We start from the raw sequence: 15,500 nt of genomic DNA, 5'->3' as shown, positions 1-15,500 counted from the left end.
GTGGTCCAAAGGGGCAGAATAGACCACGACTCAGTCTGCTACATTTCTTTCCTGTAATTACTAATGACGATGGTGAGCATGGACTAGACGCATTGTTGTGAAACACTAACCTTCACAGTAGGCTTCATCATCACGGAGAGACGTGAAGCCAGATTTACATCTGCAGGTTGTACCGGCTTCCAAGTTGACACATTCAGAATTCTCAATGCATACGGAGCTCTCGGCACAGAAGTCGTAGCCTAGAAAGAGAAGGAATAAATTAAAGGAGTGCTTTTGCTAAGTAAGCTCCAGTTGTAATCTCATTAGAGTCTTCCTGAGAATCTTCCTTAAAGAAAACGTCTAAATACTGAACACCTCACTTGATAGGCAGCTTCATTCAGTCTGCTTTTGGTATGTACAATTCTGCTAAGTAGTTTGGTACACTAATTATCCTGCTTGCCCATGGTACCTTGATCCATTAGTTACTGTAATCTAATCCATGCACCAAGGAGTGAAAAATTCATCAGGTCACATCCCTGGTAAACACTGGTGTAGCTTAAAACAGGGTTCCAGTTGGCTATAAGCTTTATTGGCCTGTTATTAGATCTATTTATTTGTAGTCTTATTCATTTTTCCGTGGAGGCTCTTCCCAGTGAAACCAATTTACAGAGAGAGCCTGTCAGCGACTGACAGTAACAAATTTAGCTGGGAATAATAGCGACAAAGATTCCACCTCACTGTCAAAACAGGAATCCAGTAATTGAGGAGAATCTGACCTTTCCTTACAAGATAGCACAGTCTAGGAAAAATGGGAGGGAAAATCTGCCAACCAGTTCCCTTCAATTATTTAATCATTTTCCCAATTATATGTTTCTATTATTCAGGAATAATGGGCCTGAAACTTCATGGAATTTTGTAGTCATGAAACTAATAGTTTAATGTCTAGTAATTTGCTAAATCAAATGCTCCAATGGTTACGTACCTTCACAAATTACAGGATCATTTGTATCACTCTGCCTTTAACCAAACTCAGTTTGTTGTAAGTGTTTAAGAAAGAATTCCAGATGCTGGAAAAATCGAAGGTAGACAAAAATGCTGGAAAAACTCAGCGGGTGAGGCAGCATCTATGGAGCGAAGGAATAGGTGACGGTTCGGGTTGAGACCCTGCTTCAGACTGATGTGGAGGTGGGGGGGAGGGGCAGGAAGAAGAAAGGAAGATGCGGAGACAGTGGGCTGTGGGAGCGCTGGGGAGGGGGAGGTGAAGGAGGGAGAATATCCTCCGACATTTTCGCCACCTCCAACATGATCCCACCACTGACCACATCTTCCCATCTCCTCCCCTTTCGGCTTTCTGCAGAGACCACTCCCTCCGTAACTCCCTGGTTAATTTGTCTCTTCCCACCCAAACCACCCCCTCCCCTGGTACTTTCCTTGCAACCGCAGGAAATGCTACACTTGTCGCTTTACCTCCCCCGTTGACTCCATCCAAGGACCCAAGCAGTCTTTCCAGGTGAGGCAGAGGTTCACCTGCACCTCCTCCAACCTCAGCTATTGCATCCACTGCTCTAGGTGTCAGCTGCTCTACATCGGTGAGACCAAGCGTAGGCTTGGCGATCGCTTCGCCCAACATTTCCGCTCGGTTCGCACTAACCAACCTGATCTCCCGGTGGCTCAGCACTTCAACTCCCCCTCCCATTCTGAATCCAACCTTTTTGTCCTGGGCCTCCTCCATGGCCAGAGTGAGTCCCACCGCAAATTGGAAGAGCACGTCATCCACAGCCAAGAATTAACTATTGTGGGCTCCATCTTTCCTTGGTCATAGGTGCCGGCTCTGATTTGTTCTGTACATGTTCTGTACGTTTCCCTATCCACGTGACTCTTAGTCTGAAGAAGGGCATCAACCCGAAACATCACCTATTCCTTTTCTCCAGAGATGCTGCCTGACCCACTGAGTTACACCAGCTTTTTGTGTCTATCTCGTGTATAACAAATAAAATATTCATATTGCATAAGTGTTTTTTTTCATATTAGACATTTCTGAAACTTATCTGAAATTTTTGAATGCAAAGATTTGATTATTGTGGAGCAGCAATCTTGAGTCAGAATTTGACTTAAGTTCTGTGGCCGTTACCTCTGCAAACTTTGCAGCAGCTGTCTGTTAACGAAATTTGGTTCGAATGTGAACAAGGCAACAATGGACAGCTTGGATATGAAATACGCTGCATGGATTTTTCCTGTCAAATAATGGAGACAATGTTACATAATCTCACTTAATAAACATCACTTTGTCCTTCAAGGACTGTGTTTAAAAAAAATAATCATTACTCTTTACAGCAAGTGTATACTATTATAGAGAGAGATTCAATACATTAGTTTTATTATGAAAGAAAATCATTTAACTTTTGAACAGAAAAAGGATTTTATTACAATTGTGGATTTTAACAGACATCCAACTCTCAAATCTAAATACCTTCTAGAGTATCGGACACCAGTTTTACAACACTCCCCCTCTGCCACTTCCAACTACATCATCTCCATATCTCACACCCACGCTAACAAAATGCAATAAGTGACATAAATAGATCCCAAATTGTGAAGCAAAACACAAGCCCCAAACAATGCTCTTATCTGAAGCAATCAAAGCTGAAATCGTCTACATTTCCCAATTCTGTAGGAAAATTATTGTATGCTTCATCATCAAAACATCAATGTTGTTCCTACTCACTGTTCCCACTGTTGCTTTACTCAGAAAATACCTGCTTATCTGAGTTGAAAAGTCACAATCGTGCATTGGGCACAAGTTGCATTTCATTTGGAAGTAAAATGGAATAAGTCCCTACCAGCAAGATAGCATTGTTCAATGAATGGGGGCTGCAATTATATCAAGGGGTTTTTTTGAACAACTAGATACATATTAGGTACTATGGACCAGGCCACCTTGATTTAAAAAAAGGGCCATTTTCATTCCTATCAGACTTTGGTAGTTTCTATTTGGACAATTAATCGGCAAAGCCTCTTTTTCCTCATCCAGACAGCCGGCTGGAAATATTCACTTTTTATTGCCAGGTCCTCAAAATTCCACTAAATTCTTGTGAAAGGGCAACGTAACAAAATATTGCTCCTACTTATAGTTCAGGAAAAGCACAGGGCCTTGCTTGGTACTACTGTTTTAAATAATAAGCAAAAGTTTAAATGAGATATCGAGTCAGTGTGCAATGTAGTTAAGGATATATTTGCTGATAAATACTGAGGAAGAAGTTACAATACAGGGAGAAATTCATTAACGTTTTGGTATTCGTCTCAATTTATCCCCCTCCTTTACTCCCTTTCATTCTTATCTCTCTGGTTGAGAGGATAGAAAGATCACACATTAAATGTTAGGAGACAACTAATATGTTGCTTTTTAACAGTAACATCAGAGGTGCTTCTGTAATAGTTAAACAGTGAACTAGCATGCAGAGGACTGGACTATTAAACTGAATTCTGCCTGGCAGCTGAGAATTTAAATTCTACTAATTAAACAAAGCAGGAACCCAATTGGAACCTAATTTTTAAAATATCAATGGTTTGCCAATGTTCTTCGGGAAAGGAACCCTGCCTCTGTGAATTTAGGATCTCCACAATATGGTTGGCTCATAACTAACCTCTGGAATGGTCTGAGATTCTACTCAGTTCAGGGGATAATTAGGAATGGATAATAAATTCTGGCCTCTCCGGCAACATTCACATCCTTTGAATTAATCAGGAAATGCACTGGTCTGTCACTGGAGCTGGTTAAAGATCATCATTTAAAAAAACATAATTACAGCATAATATTCATGATGCTGCATGTAGAACGAAAGCTTGGATCTTTTTAATTGCCCGTGTTTCCTACTTTCCTTCCCATGGAGCACATTTCTACACATTTTTTTTTTAAGTGCAAACTGTGAGAGTGGAAAATCTTCTCACAACTAGTAAAAATCCTGCCTGTCTGGTAGGACATCCTGGTTGGTGTGTCCTGCACAAAGTGCTGCAATTTTAGAATCAAATTAACTCTGATTTCCAATCTGCTCCCTTAAGACTTCCATGTTAGTGATAGAGTTTGAGAAATTTGAAATGAATAATTAAAAAAATATATATATATTAAAGTACTCTGCTAAATAACTTCACAAATGCTGCAACAGAAATTAGGACTTTATAGTAGAAGCATTGTTACATCAAATATTGTTCAAAAATAATATTAATTGCTAGCTTAAGTGAATTATTTAATGCATTTGGATTGCATTGGACATTTTGACACCAAGTACTGGACATTTGCACAAATCATACAATGTAATCTGTGTAATCAACAGAGACTATCATATAACCCTTGTGGTCATCACTGAATTTTTAATGTGCATTTGTGTATTCATCTGACTGAAGCTGAAAACATTTGACATCTAACACATTAATGAACCATTTCTCATTTACACTGATGGTTATGTTTGATCGATATTTGTTTGGCTGCAGCATTAGATTGGTAGATTGGCCATTGGAAACCCAATCCAGTTTCTACCTTCCCCTCCCCTCCCTCCCCCACTGCCTCTTCCCCTCTACCTCCACCCCCACTCCCTCCCCACTTCCCACACCACCTCCTTCCCCACCCTATTCTATCTTTGCTTTGGTTTTATTTGGTTAAATAAAAACAGTGCAGTCTAGGACTCCTCGGCAGGTCCGAACACAATCAGCTTCACAAAAGATGATAATCCTGAAACATAATGTAAAATAAATTGTAGGAACTCACCCATGCATTAAGCACACCGTGTAATGGCGCAAACACATTGAACTCTGCTTCTGAAATTCAATTATTTTGTCTTCAAAACATGTAGAAGCCAACCTCAACAGTATGAAGTAAACACAATGCATTGTGCTTCCGAAACTTAGCTGCACTGATGATGATTATAATAAACTGTGAAAGCACAGCCACATTTGTATCACCTGTTTACTGCGTGGCACCAAGAACTTTCTACTCTTGAGTCCAGTCATCTCAGTAAGGAAAAGTAATCATTTGCAAACGAGAATAAAGCATAGATTTGACTTTACATTATAAAGTCATCAGTCAGAAAAATGGGGACAATATGACATTAAGTAAGTCCCTACCTTACACTCCAATAGATAGCACACTCCTGATGTTTTCCACTCTGCCATACTTTGCCCATTATAGTAGAATTTGTTGCCAAGGACACATACAGCTGATAATAAAAACACAATATTTCAAATTAATGTTTATTTGTTCAACTAAGCAAATGCTATTTCTAAATAATGAAAGTGAAAATAACAAATAATGTTATATGTCGTTTCCATCCGATATACGACCAACACAAGTATTTTCCCACTGCAAAGTAATTGATTCAAAGTTTCCTTCTGCATCTGAAGGTGCTGGACACTCTATAGTACAGCCATTCTCTGCTCTCTTGACCCAGGGCTTCCAATTTGTCTGACCTTGTGAAATTTTATCAAAAAATATGTTAAAAACTGAAATTAAAATAATTTTTAGAATAAAGAGAAACAAAATACAGTTTATTTTTGAGCAAAACACAAAGTGCTGGAGAGATTCAATGAGTCAGACAGCATCTGTGGAGGGAATGGATAGGCAACGTTTCAGGTTGTGGCCCTGTTAACATATAGCCTGTCCATTCTCTTCACAGATGCTACCTGACCCGCAGAATTCCTCCAGCGATTTGTGTTTTGCTCAAGATTTCAGCATCTGCAGTTCCTTGTCTTTACAACTTATTACTACATGTTCAAACCTTGAAACCTAGAGAAAACCTCTCAACTTTTACCTACAATGTCAAAACCGACGTTAGGGTCGGGTGAGCGGGTGTAGGGAAAGGTAATGGGATATATCTCCGCTATTTTTTCACTTCATCGTTAGTTCAGGGGTTTTTGCATTTTATTTTTCGTATCTTTTTAGAAATGCTTTCTTTTCTTTTGCCTTTCTTCTTCCTTTCCCTTCTTTCCTTTTTTCTTTTTGCCAATTTACTTATTAGTTTATAAAATGTTAAAACTGAAGCTGTACGAAAATTGTATAATTGTTATGTCGATTACTTTCTGCTTGTACAATTGCTTCTAATAAAATAAATATTAAAACAAAAAAAAACTTTTACCTACAATGCAAAAATGACTACCAGTAATTGAAAATGTCACTGTCTTGCATTTTATTCTGGGACTTAGAACAGCACAGTGGTGCATCTGGTAGAGCTGCTGTTGCACAGCATCAGAAACCTGGGTTCAATCCTGACCTCGGGTGTTAACTGTGTGAAGTTTGCACTTTCTCCCTGTGACCGCATGGGTTTCTTCCAGTAGCTCCGGTTTCCTCCTACATCCCAAAGACATGCAATTTTCTAGGTTAATTGGCTGCAATGATTGCCCTGAGTGTGTAGGGAGTGGAAGTAAAAGCGCGATGACATAGAACTAATGTGAACGGATGACCAATGGTCGGCATGGTGGGTCATAAGATCATGTGATAGGAGCAGAATTAAGCCATTCAGCCCGTCAAGTCTACTCCTACACCGCCATTCAATCATGGGTTGAAGGGCCTATTTCTATGCTGTATCTCTAAAGGCACATAAGGCTATTTAATCTCCACTCTCCGATGGGTGTACAGTAAAAAAAAAAATTTTAAATGCTGAAAAGACTCAACAGGTCATGCAGCATCTGTGGATACAGAAACAATGTTAACTTTTTCAGGAACTTAATCCTGACCTGCTGTTTCCACAATTTTCTATTCTTGTTTCAGATTTTCTACATCTTCAAACTTTTAGTGGGAGACAGAGACTGCAGGTGTTAGAATCTTGAGGAAAAGACTAACAGCTGGGGAACTCAACAGGTCAGGCAGCATCTGTGGTGAGAAATTGACAGACAACTCTCGATTTTGGACCCTTCTTCAGATTTTTAGTTTTTAATTCTCATTTACAGAGCAAATATAGCTTTGTGACCATGGTAAAAATCCACAGTATTATGCACTCTGTAATAACCAGACTTTCACCAACTCAAATCTATGCATTGTATCAAGGCAAGCTTTCAGCTTTCAATATTGGGCATTTCTTTATACTTCTAAATCTAATTGTTAAACACCAAAAATTATGTTTTACCAACACAACAATGAATAACCTGTTTGAAACCGAAAGACAGCAAAGCAGTGGCACTTCATCTTGATAAAACTGATGTGGTGGACATTTCTGTGGATTAATTCCTCCTGTTTGACATCACCATCCATTCAATGTCCACCCAAATGCTTTTTAGATTTCTCATGGAGGTCTAGTGATTAATCCAGGTGGCCAGTACAAAAATATATTGAAACAGGTACAAAGTACCCTTTTTTATGGCATAAGCAATAATTACTAGAGATATTACTGGGCTGCACAGTGGCGCAGCGGTAGAGTTGCTGCCTTACAGCGCCAAAGACCCTCGGTTCGATCCTGAATATGGGTGCTGTCCGTATGCGATTTGCATGTTCTCCCTGTAACATGGGCTTTCTCCGGGTGCTCTGGTTTCATCCTACATTCCAAAGACATGCAGGTTTGTAGGTTAATTGGCTTCTGTAAATTGTCCCTGCTGTGTAGGATAGAACTAGTATACGGGTGATCGCTGGTTGGTGCGGACTGGTGCCGAAGGCCCTGTTTCCACGCTGTATCTCTAAACTAAACAGCACTAAACACAAGAAACTGTAGGTGCGGGAATCTATTGGGTGCGCACCCAATGTGCACACGTTTCTCCCACCATGTTCCACCACCCTAGTTACCCTGCTCCTTTCCCATCCTCTGTGTGCTCATCTCCCATCCCCGAGTCCCATATTTCCCTTTCACTTGTCCCGCTCCTCTTTCCCCTCACCCTTTGCCATTCCACCCACATCCCTCCATCGGGCTTTACATTTCCACCTGCTCTTTTTTTCCATATTCAGCAACATTTTGTCACCTTTTTATCTCGAGCCTCTGTCATTTGCACCACCCATCTGCCAATCACCTCCCTCACCTGTATCCGCCTATCACTTGCCAGGCTTTAGCCCATCCTTAGATTCCTTTTTCCGCTTCCTCATTCTCCATAAGTTAGAATATGGGGCCCAACCCAAAGCATTGTCTGTCCGTTCCCTCCACAGATGCTGCCTGACCCAATTAGGTTTTTACTCAATAATTACTCATTTGCTGCAGGAAGTTTCAGCATTATGCAATAGAAAATCATTTTTCTTTCAGAATGAAATAAGATCATGACCATTACTAGGGGCAGCACAGTGGCGCAGCAGTAGTGTTGCTGCATCACAGAGATCCCGGTTCAATCCTGACTACAGGTGCTGTCTATATGGAGTTTGTACGTTCTCCCTGAGACCGCATAGGTTTTCTCTGGAGTTCCAGTTTCCTCCCTCACTCCAAGAAAGTACAGATTCATAGGTTAATTGGCATCTGTAAATTGGCATCTCATCCATACCCCGTAACACTGCTCTCTCTCCCCATCCCCGCACACGCAACAAGGGCAGAGTCCCTCTGGTCCTCACCTTTCACCCCACCAGCCGGCAAATACAACACATAATCCTCCGCCATTTCCGCCACCTCCAACGTGACCCCACCACTCGCCACATCTTCCCATCTCCCCCCATGTCTGCCTTCCGCAAAGACCGCTCCCTCCGCAACTCCCTCGTCAATTCTTCCCTTCCCTCCCGCACCACACCCTCCCCGGGCACTTTCCGTTGCAACCGCAAGAAATGCAACACCTGTCCCTTCACCTCCCCCCTCGACTCCATTCAAGGTCCCAAGCAGTCGTTCCAGGTGCGACAAAGGTTCACCTGTATCTCCTCCAACCTCATCTACTGCATCCGCTGCTCTAGATGTCAGCTGATTTACATCGGTGAGACCAAGCGTAGGTTGGGCGATCGTTTCGCCGAACACCTCCGCTCAGTCCGCAATAACCTACCTGACCTCCCGGTGGCTCAGCACTTCAACTCCCCCTCCCGTTCCCAATCCGACCTCTCTGTCCTGGGTCTCCTCCATTGCCAGAGTGAGCAACAGCGGAAATTGGAGGAACAGCACCTCATATTCCGTCTGGGGACCTTGCGTCCTTATGGCATTAACATTGAATTCTCCCAATTTGGCTAGCCCTTGCTGTCTCCTCCCCTTCCTTAACCCTCTAGCTGTCTCCTCCCACCCTCCCATCCGCCCGCCCTCGGGCACCCCCCCCCCCCCCCTTTTTCCTTCTTTCTTTCCCCCCCCCCCCCCCCCACCCCCCATCAGTCTGAAGAAGGGTTTTGGCCCAAAACGTCGCCTATTTCCTTCGCTCCATAGATGCTGCTGCACCCGCTGAGTTTCCCCAGTAATTTTGTGTACCTTCTGTAAATTGTACCTTGTTTTGGGATAGTGCTAGTGTATGTGGTGATCACTGGTCGGCATGGACTTGGTGGGCCAAAGGGCCTGTATCCATGTTGTATCTCTAAAGTCTAAAGTCTAAAGGTCATTTATCATCACTCCAGAAATTTGTCCAGGCGCTTCTGAGCTTGAGTCACCTCTGTGCGTCTGATGCATTGATTCCCCCTAGGGATGATGTCATTTCCCGCGCACCTCTTCCTGTGGAGCATTGTGGGTGAACGTTGACCTCATGGTCCTGGGAGAGATCATTGTGGGGACTTCTGAGATAACCTGGTCTTCCTAATGTAAGCTAAACAGCATGTAAAGTACATCAATTACTTTCATCCTTCGAGTGACCACATCTACTTTCATGTTATTCATGCAACCTTCCTCCCACCATGCACCACCAATCAAGTAAAGCACTGATCTCATTCCCACCTAAACATCACTACACATCCATGAGTCTCAAAATTCACTTATCTTCCAAACCATCACCCACGCAAGCATCCATCAATTTTTCTATAGGGCACCACAGTGGCGCAGTGGTAGAGTTGCTGCCTTACAGCGCCAGAGATCCGGGTTCAATCCTAACTATGGGTGCTGTCTATATAGAGTTTGTATGTTTTCCCTGTGACCATGTGGGTTTTCGTCCCACACTCCAAGGACATACAGTTTCATAGGTTAATTGGCTTCAGTAGAATTGTAATTTGCCCCTCGTGTGTAGGATAGTGCTAGCGTACGGGGTGATTGCTGGTCCGCGCGGTCTCGGCGAACAACAGTACGGTATCTCAGTATCTGGGCTGTATCTCCAAAGTCTAAAGTCCACTACACCCTCACCAACCATGGGATTTATGTAAATGTGCAAGAAGGACAGCACGGATATGATGGACCGCAGGGCTGGTTTCTGTACTCTGACCCTTCTTTATCTGTCTGTCTGTGTAAAAGACAATTTGTCAACAAACCTGCATGATATCTTTATGAGGGTGGAAACTTGAACATGTAAACTTAATGAACTATAAAGAACTGGTGTGTGTTGCTTCTTGAGTCTGTAGTGCAACAATGCCCGAATGTTCTGTATTCTTGCTATTCTTAATTCTTCCAGTTGATGCCAACATATCTCCTTTTGAACACATTGGGGACAATGTTCCCCTTTGGTGCCTGAGTGGTGTACCAGTGGAGCAAATTGCCTACCCCTTGCAGTATTCGATTTGCTTTTCCTTTTGATTACAGTTGGACATAAATTAGCAAGATGTTAGGCAGATGGACCATCCACTCTGCCAATTCACTACCCAAACTGTAAACATGAAGATTACCCCAGAGAACAAGCAGTCCCATTGTTCTTTCTAACCCCAACAGTGGGACTGTACCTTTCCTTCATCCTTTAAAACAAATAGATTGAAAGATACAGCATGGAAACGGTCCACTGATTTCACACCAGCCGTTCACACTGGTTGTATGTTATTCCACTTTCACATCCACTCCCTGCACACTAGAGGCAATTGACAGAGGCCAATTACAACCCCACACATCTTTGGGATGTGGGAGGAAACCGGAGCTCCCAGATGAAACCCATGCTGTTACATAGAGAATGAGCAAATTGCACACACAGAGCACCTGGTGTCAGGATTGAACCCAGGTCTCTGGCACTGTGAGGCAGCAGGTCTACCAGCTCTATCACTGTGCCTCCTTGTGCTGGCAGTCAATGTATCAGCTTGGTGGAAATAGGGTCAGTTATGCCTCTATCATGTTAGCATTTAGGTCACAATTTGCTGGCTGGATTTGTTAGATTAGCTGTTGGAAAATCAGCCAAAAAGTCATGTAATTTGCAAAATGGGATCAGATGATATATTAGGAACCTCAATTGCAATTTTGAGGTGGCAATAAGTGGAATCTGCAGTGCAGACAGACTTTGTCTGCAGTACAAGTGCTCAGTAACGTAGCAGACTATCAGCTAAAAGTATCAAGCTCATATGTGAGTGCAGAAGTTATTTAGTGCAAAAGAACCTAAACTCATTTCATCAAAAGATTCAGAATTATTATTCCACATTAAATGTTCAGCTAAGGGACCTGTTAAGGTGAAAAATTCATGATAAACAAAAATAAAAATCACCAAGGAATAAGCAATCCAGAGAAAATATGCCCAGTGACAAATGAGCTTGAGAGCAGCAGAAAAGATTTACACAAACGCCTGCAAATCTTGAAAGAATCTTGTGTCAATTGAGAAATAGAACTGAGCCTGGAAATTATGAGCTCAAGCACAATATTCTATTTAGCAGAGGGATAGACTTCAAGTTCCACTGGTTTAATAGTTTTCCAGTAACAATGAATGATACTGGATGGCAGCTCACTGACCATGATAAATGCCGAAGAACTATCAAGTGTTGCAATCAATATTCAAACTCCTATCAACCAACCTGCCTATATCACACACATTGCACTGCCTGATGACATTTTAATTGTCCACGCGCTTTAATTGTTTTTCCCCTTCTAATGTTGGATTATTGACACATCGTCAATGAAGATGGAATCAGTTCAGGAGGTTTGTTGATATTAAAAAAGACAAAACATGCTTGAATAACTCAACGGCTCAAGCAAGAGTCAAGAGAGTCAAGAGTGTTTTATTGTCATATGTCCCAGTTGGAACAATGAAATTCTTACTTGCTGCAATGCAACAGAATATGCAAACATAGTATGATATGACAAACGAGAGAGAGAAAATAAAAGCTCAGTGTGTACATATACACATACTCAGAACATCTCTGGAGAATGTGGATACATGATTCAGACTGATTGCAGGTGGGGAGGGGGCGAGGAAGCTGGAAGACAGGACGGACAGGACTAGTTGTGGCAACTGACAAGTGGAGAGAGGTGAAGTTGGTAGGCGGATAGTTGGACAATGTCCAGAGATGGAAAGACTAAAAGTGTGACATAAGGATAGAAGAGTTACAAATTGTGAGGCCAGAGGAAGGAATCTAGGTGAAAGAGGAGGTTTTGGCAACATCAAATGCACCATCTTTGGTGAATACAAAAGATTTCAAGCACTGTTTTTCAATAAGTCCACTGAGTTCTGCTCAAAATATACCTCTCACTGAACATCGCTAAAAGATTATTCATTCATCCATTTAGCGGATGGGGCTTCATTGATAAAGTCAACATAACCTCCTTGCCTTATTTATCCTTGAGAAGCTCATAGTGAGCTTCTCTCCTGAACCATTGCAGTGTGTGTTTGTTAATCTGTGCCCCTTCTGGGCCATTTCAAAGTCATGCTGTCGAGCCATGCATTAACCAGGCTAAATTAAGGTTGTGGTTTATCTATCGTAATGAACATCTTCTGGAACTTGTTACGCACAAATTGTCTGCTGTATTTTCTACATTCCAAAGGTATTTTCAAAACTTTAAAACATTTTGGAATCTCCAATATAAATCTTTTTTTTCAAGAATCGAACTATAAGGACTCAAATTAGTCACAGAGACAAAGATAATTTTTGTTTATCTCTTGTAATTTTCAAGAATAGTGGGACTTCTGTTACCCCACAGAAAATAGGCTGCAGTTTGTGTGTGAATCGCAAAGAGGAGAGTCACTGATGTAACTCAAAGAATTACAGAAACTCAAATGACCCCTTAAAACAACATAGAAACCAGGTCAACTGGATATGTCTCAAGATTACTTATGTACATTCTTAAACAAAATATACATTTGTAATCAGTAAAAAAAATAAAATTGATGAGCACACATACTCCCTTTCTGTCTTGACCCGAAACGTCACCCATTCCTTCTCTCCAGAGATGCTGCCTGTCGTGATGAGTTAGTCCAACATTTTGTGTCTATCTTCGATATAAACCAGCATCTGGAGTTCCTTCCTACATACTCCCATTCTGAATGTTCATCTGAGAACTCACAAACTTGCTTTGTGCATAACTGATCGTGAAGTTTGTCAAAATGACAGCAAATGAAAAAAGATGCAATATTCTAGTTGACCATCAAGACTCCAATGCCTCCACACCGCACATTGTCTCTGTTTATCGTGGTTAAATATCAGATCAAAATTTACTCTTTTGGAATAAAATAGTTTTTGGTGAAGAGGTTGAGTTTCAATAGTTCAAATAAAATGAATGGACTCCCAACAATACTTAAGTGTAGAATATATTAGACACTCACGCTGGCATTCCTTACAGCATTTGCCTTCCACATAGACGGGAGCTTTGCCTGGAGGACAATTCTCAAGGGGACAGATCAGCCTCTTACACCGCACTGTTCCATTCTGGGGAAATAATACAATGTTATTTTAAGATTGTTTTTGCTAGCTGACAACATTGCTGAATTATTAACCGCTGAAATAACTTATGGCTGACTATAACAGACCAAGTGTCCTGTAAATCTCTTCAATGTCATATACAAATCAGTTTGAAGTCAAACTGATGATATTGTGACAATATATCCCCAACTGTAAAATCTAATTTAGAGAGTTTGGGACTTCTTCTGCATGAAATCCTTTCTGATTTTAGATGAGGCTCAAGCAGGAGGTGGTTTCATTTGACACTTCAGTATAACTGTTTTAGAACTGTTTGTTATTCACGGGACACTGAAGGAGGCCATTCTGGGCATTAAGTCTTGGACAGCTCACTGAGCAACCTCATTGGCCCACCTTAGTTTAGTTTAGTTTAAAGATACAGCATAGAAGCAGGTCCTTCGCCTAACTGAGTCCCTGCTGACCAACGGTCATCCTTCATGCTAGTTCCATGTTATCCCACTTTATCAACCACTCCCTACACATTAGGGACAAATTAGCTACAAACCCGCACCGTCTTTTGGGAGATGGGAGAAAACCAGAGAACCAGGTAGAAACCTACACGGTTACAGGGAGAACGTGCAAATTCCACCTATTATTCCAGCAACTTGTTTTCTCTTATTCAACCCCACTAACACGCCAGCCATCTACTACGCTAAGCATAATGTGTAGCCGCTAGTTACTTAATGACGAGCAAGGCTTTGGGATGTGGGAAGGCAAAGGAACATATGGGTAAACCCATGTTGCCACAGGCAAAATATGCGAATCTCCGTACAGACAGGGCCAGAGACAATTGCACTATTGTGGTACCATTGTGGTGTCCCTGCTTAATCAGCACTTGAGTACATAGGAGGACACATGGTGCTGGAGCAGGTCAGCCAGCACCTCTGGATAAGTGACATTTTGGGTCGGGACCCTTCTTTGGCCCGTGATATCCATGATTTCCAGAGATGCTGCCTGACCTACAGAGTTACTCCAGCATTTTGTGTATTTTTTGTGTAAACAAGCTTCTGAAGTTCCTTGTTTCTAAAGTACATTGGAGCAAGAGAAGGTGGTTTGTCCCCTCAGTCCTGCACTGCCATTCATGCTCTATCCAGTTCCCCACAGCCCTCTATTCCCTGATCTTTCAGCAATCTATTCACTTCCCCTTTAAGTAACCCCAATAATCCTACAATCCTCTGGGGTAAAGAATTCCAGACATTCACCACCCTTTCTGAGAAGAATGTGTTATAACTGCTGAGAATGAGTTGAAACGTCTCACCAGGAATTTTCAAGAAGCTTTATCTACTTTGTTGTTGTTCCTTCGCTACAAGTTTAGAAAAGACTCTGATACAAAGAGAAACACTGCAATCCAACAATGGTTTTTGAATAATCTCTTGGGAAACGATGGCTGCAAACTCCTGTGCAAGTTTCAAAGAAGTGGAATTCTTGGCTTGTTAAAAGTGTCCACTGATTTTGATGCAGGACCTATAATGCTCTAGATTCTTACATATTTTTAGTTCCTGCTAACATTTAGATCCCGCTTGCCTGGCTAATCTATCCATCATAATTATCCTTTCAGTATTAAAAGATAATTTCCATATTATTTACAGAATGGAATTTAGTAATTACTAAAATTGATTTTTTGGCTCACAGGAGGTATGTTTTCTTTTGTGGTGTCGTTTCCTTCTGATGTAAGATTTCTGTACTCCCAGCAATATTATTAATGAGAGGAATGATCTGAGCTGCACTCTCCAAAGATCTAACCTCAGGGTAAGTCTATTTGACAACATTGAGCAGTTGGAAAATAAATCTCAAATAGCTGGACCTTGTAAGCAGAATGTATATTGTTGCTGACTTAAGTGTTTTAATCTATTGCTGCAACAGTTCCTGAACAATC

General features: G+C 41.6%; 1 protein-coding gene across 1 annotated transcript in view; it reads right to left on the bottom strand.

Annotated features, from left to right (window-relative positions):
- nell2 (neural EGFL like 2) overlaps positions 1-15,500 on the bottom strand; it is a 257,810-nt gene that overhangs the window by 157,549 nt on the left and 84,761 nt on the right. The window contains exons 9-12 of the mRNA XM_033038138.1: positions 13,492-13,594; positions 5,098-5,189; positions 2,111-2,213; positions 111-239 (exon numbers count right to left, since the gene is read on the bottom strand). Of these exons, the coding sequence (XP_032894029.1) occupies positions 111-239; positions 2,111-2,213; positions 5,098-5,189; positions 13,492-13,594 (427 nt within the window). The remainder of the gene's footprint in view (positions 1-110; positions 240-2,110; positions 2,214-5,097; positions 5,190-13,491; positions 13,595-15,500) is intronic.

The sequence above is a fragment of the Amblyraja radiata genome, chromosome 19 (assembly GCF_010909765.2).
Source record: "Amblyraja radiata isolate CabotCenter1 chromosome 19, sAmbRad1.1.pri, whole genome shotgun sequence".
Lineage (NCBI taxonomy): Eukaryota > Metazoa > Chordata > Chondrichthyes > Rajiformes > Rajidae > Amblyraja > Amblyraja radiata.
Note: the sequence above shows the minus strand (reverse complement) of the source record. Positions and strands in the feature narration are given on the sequence as shown.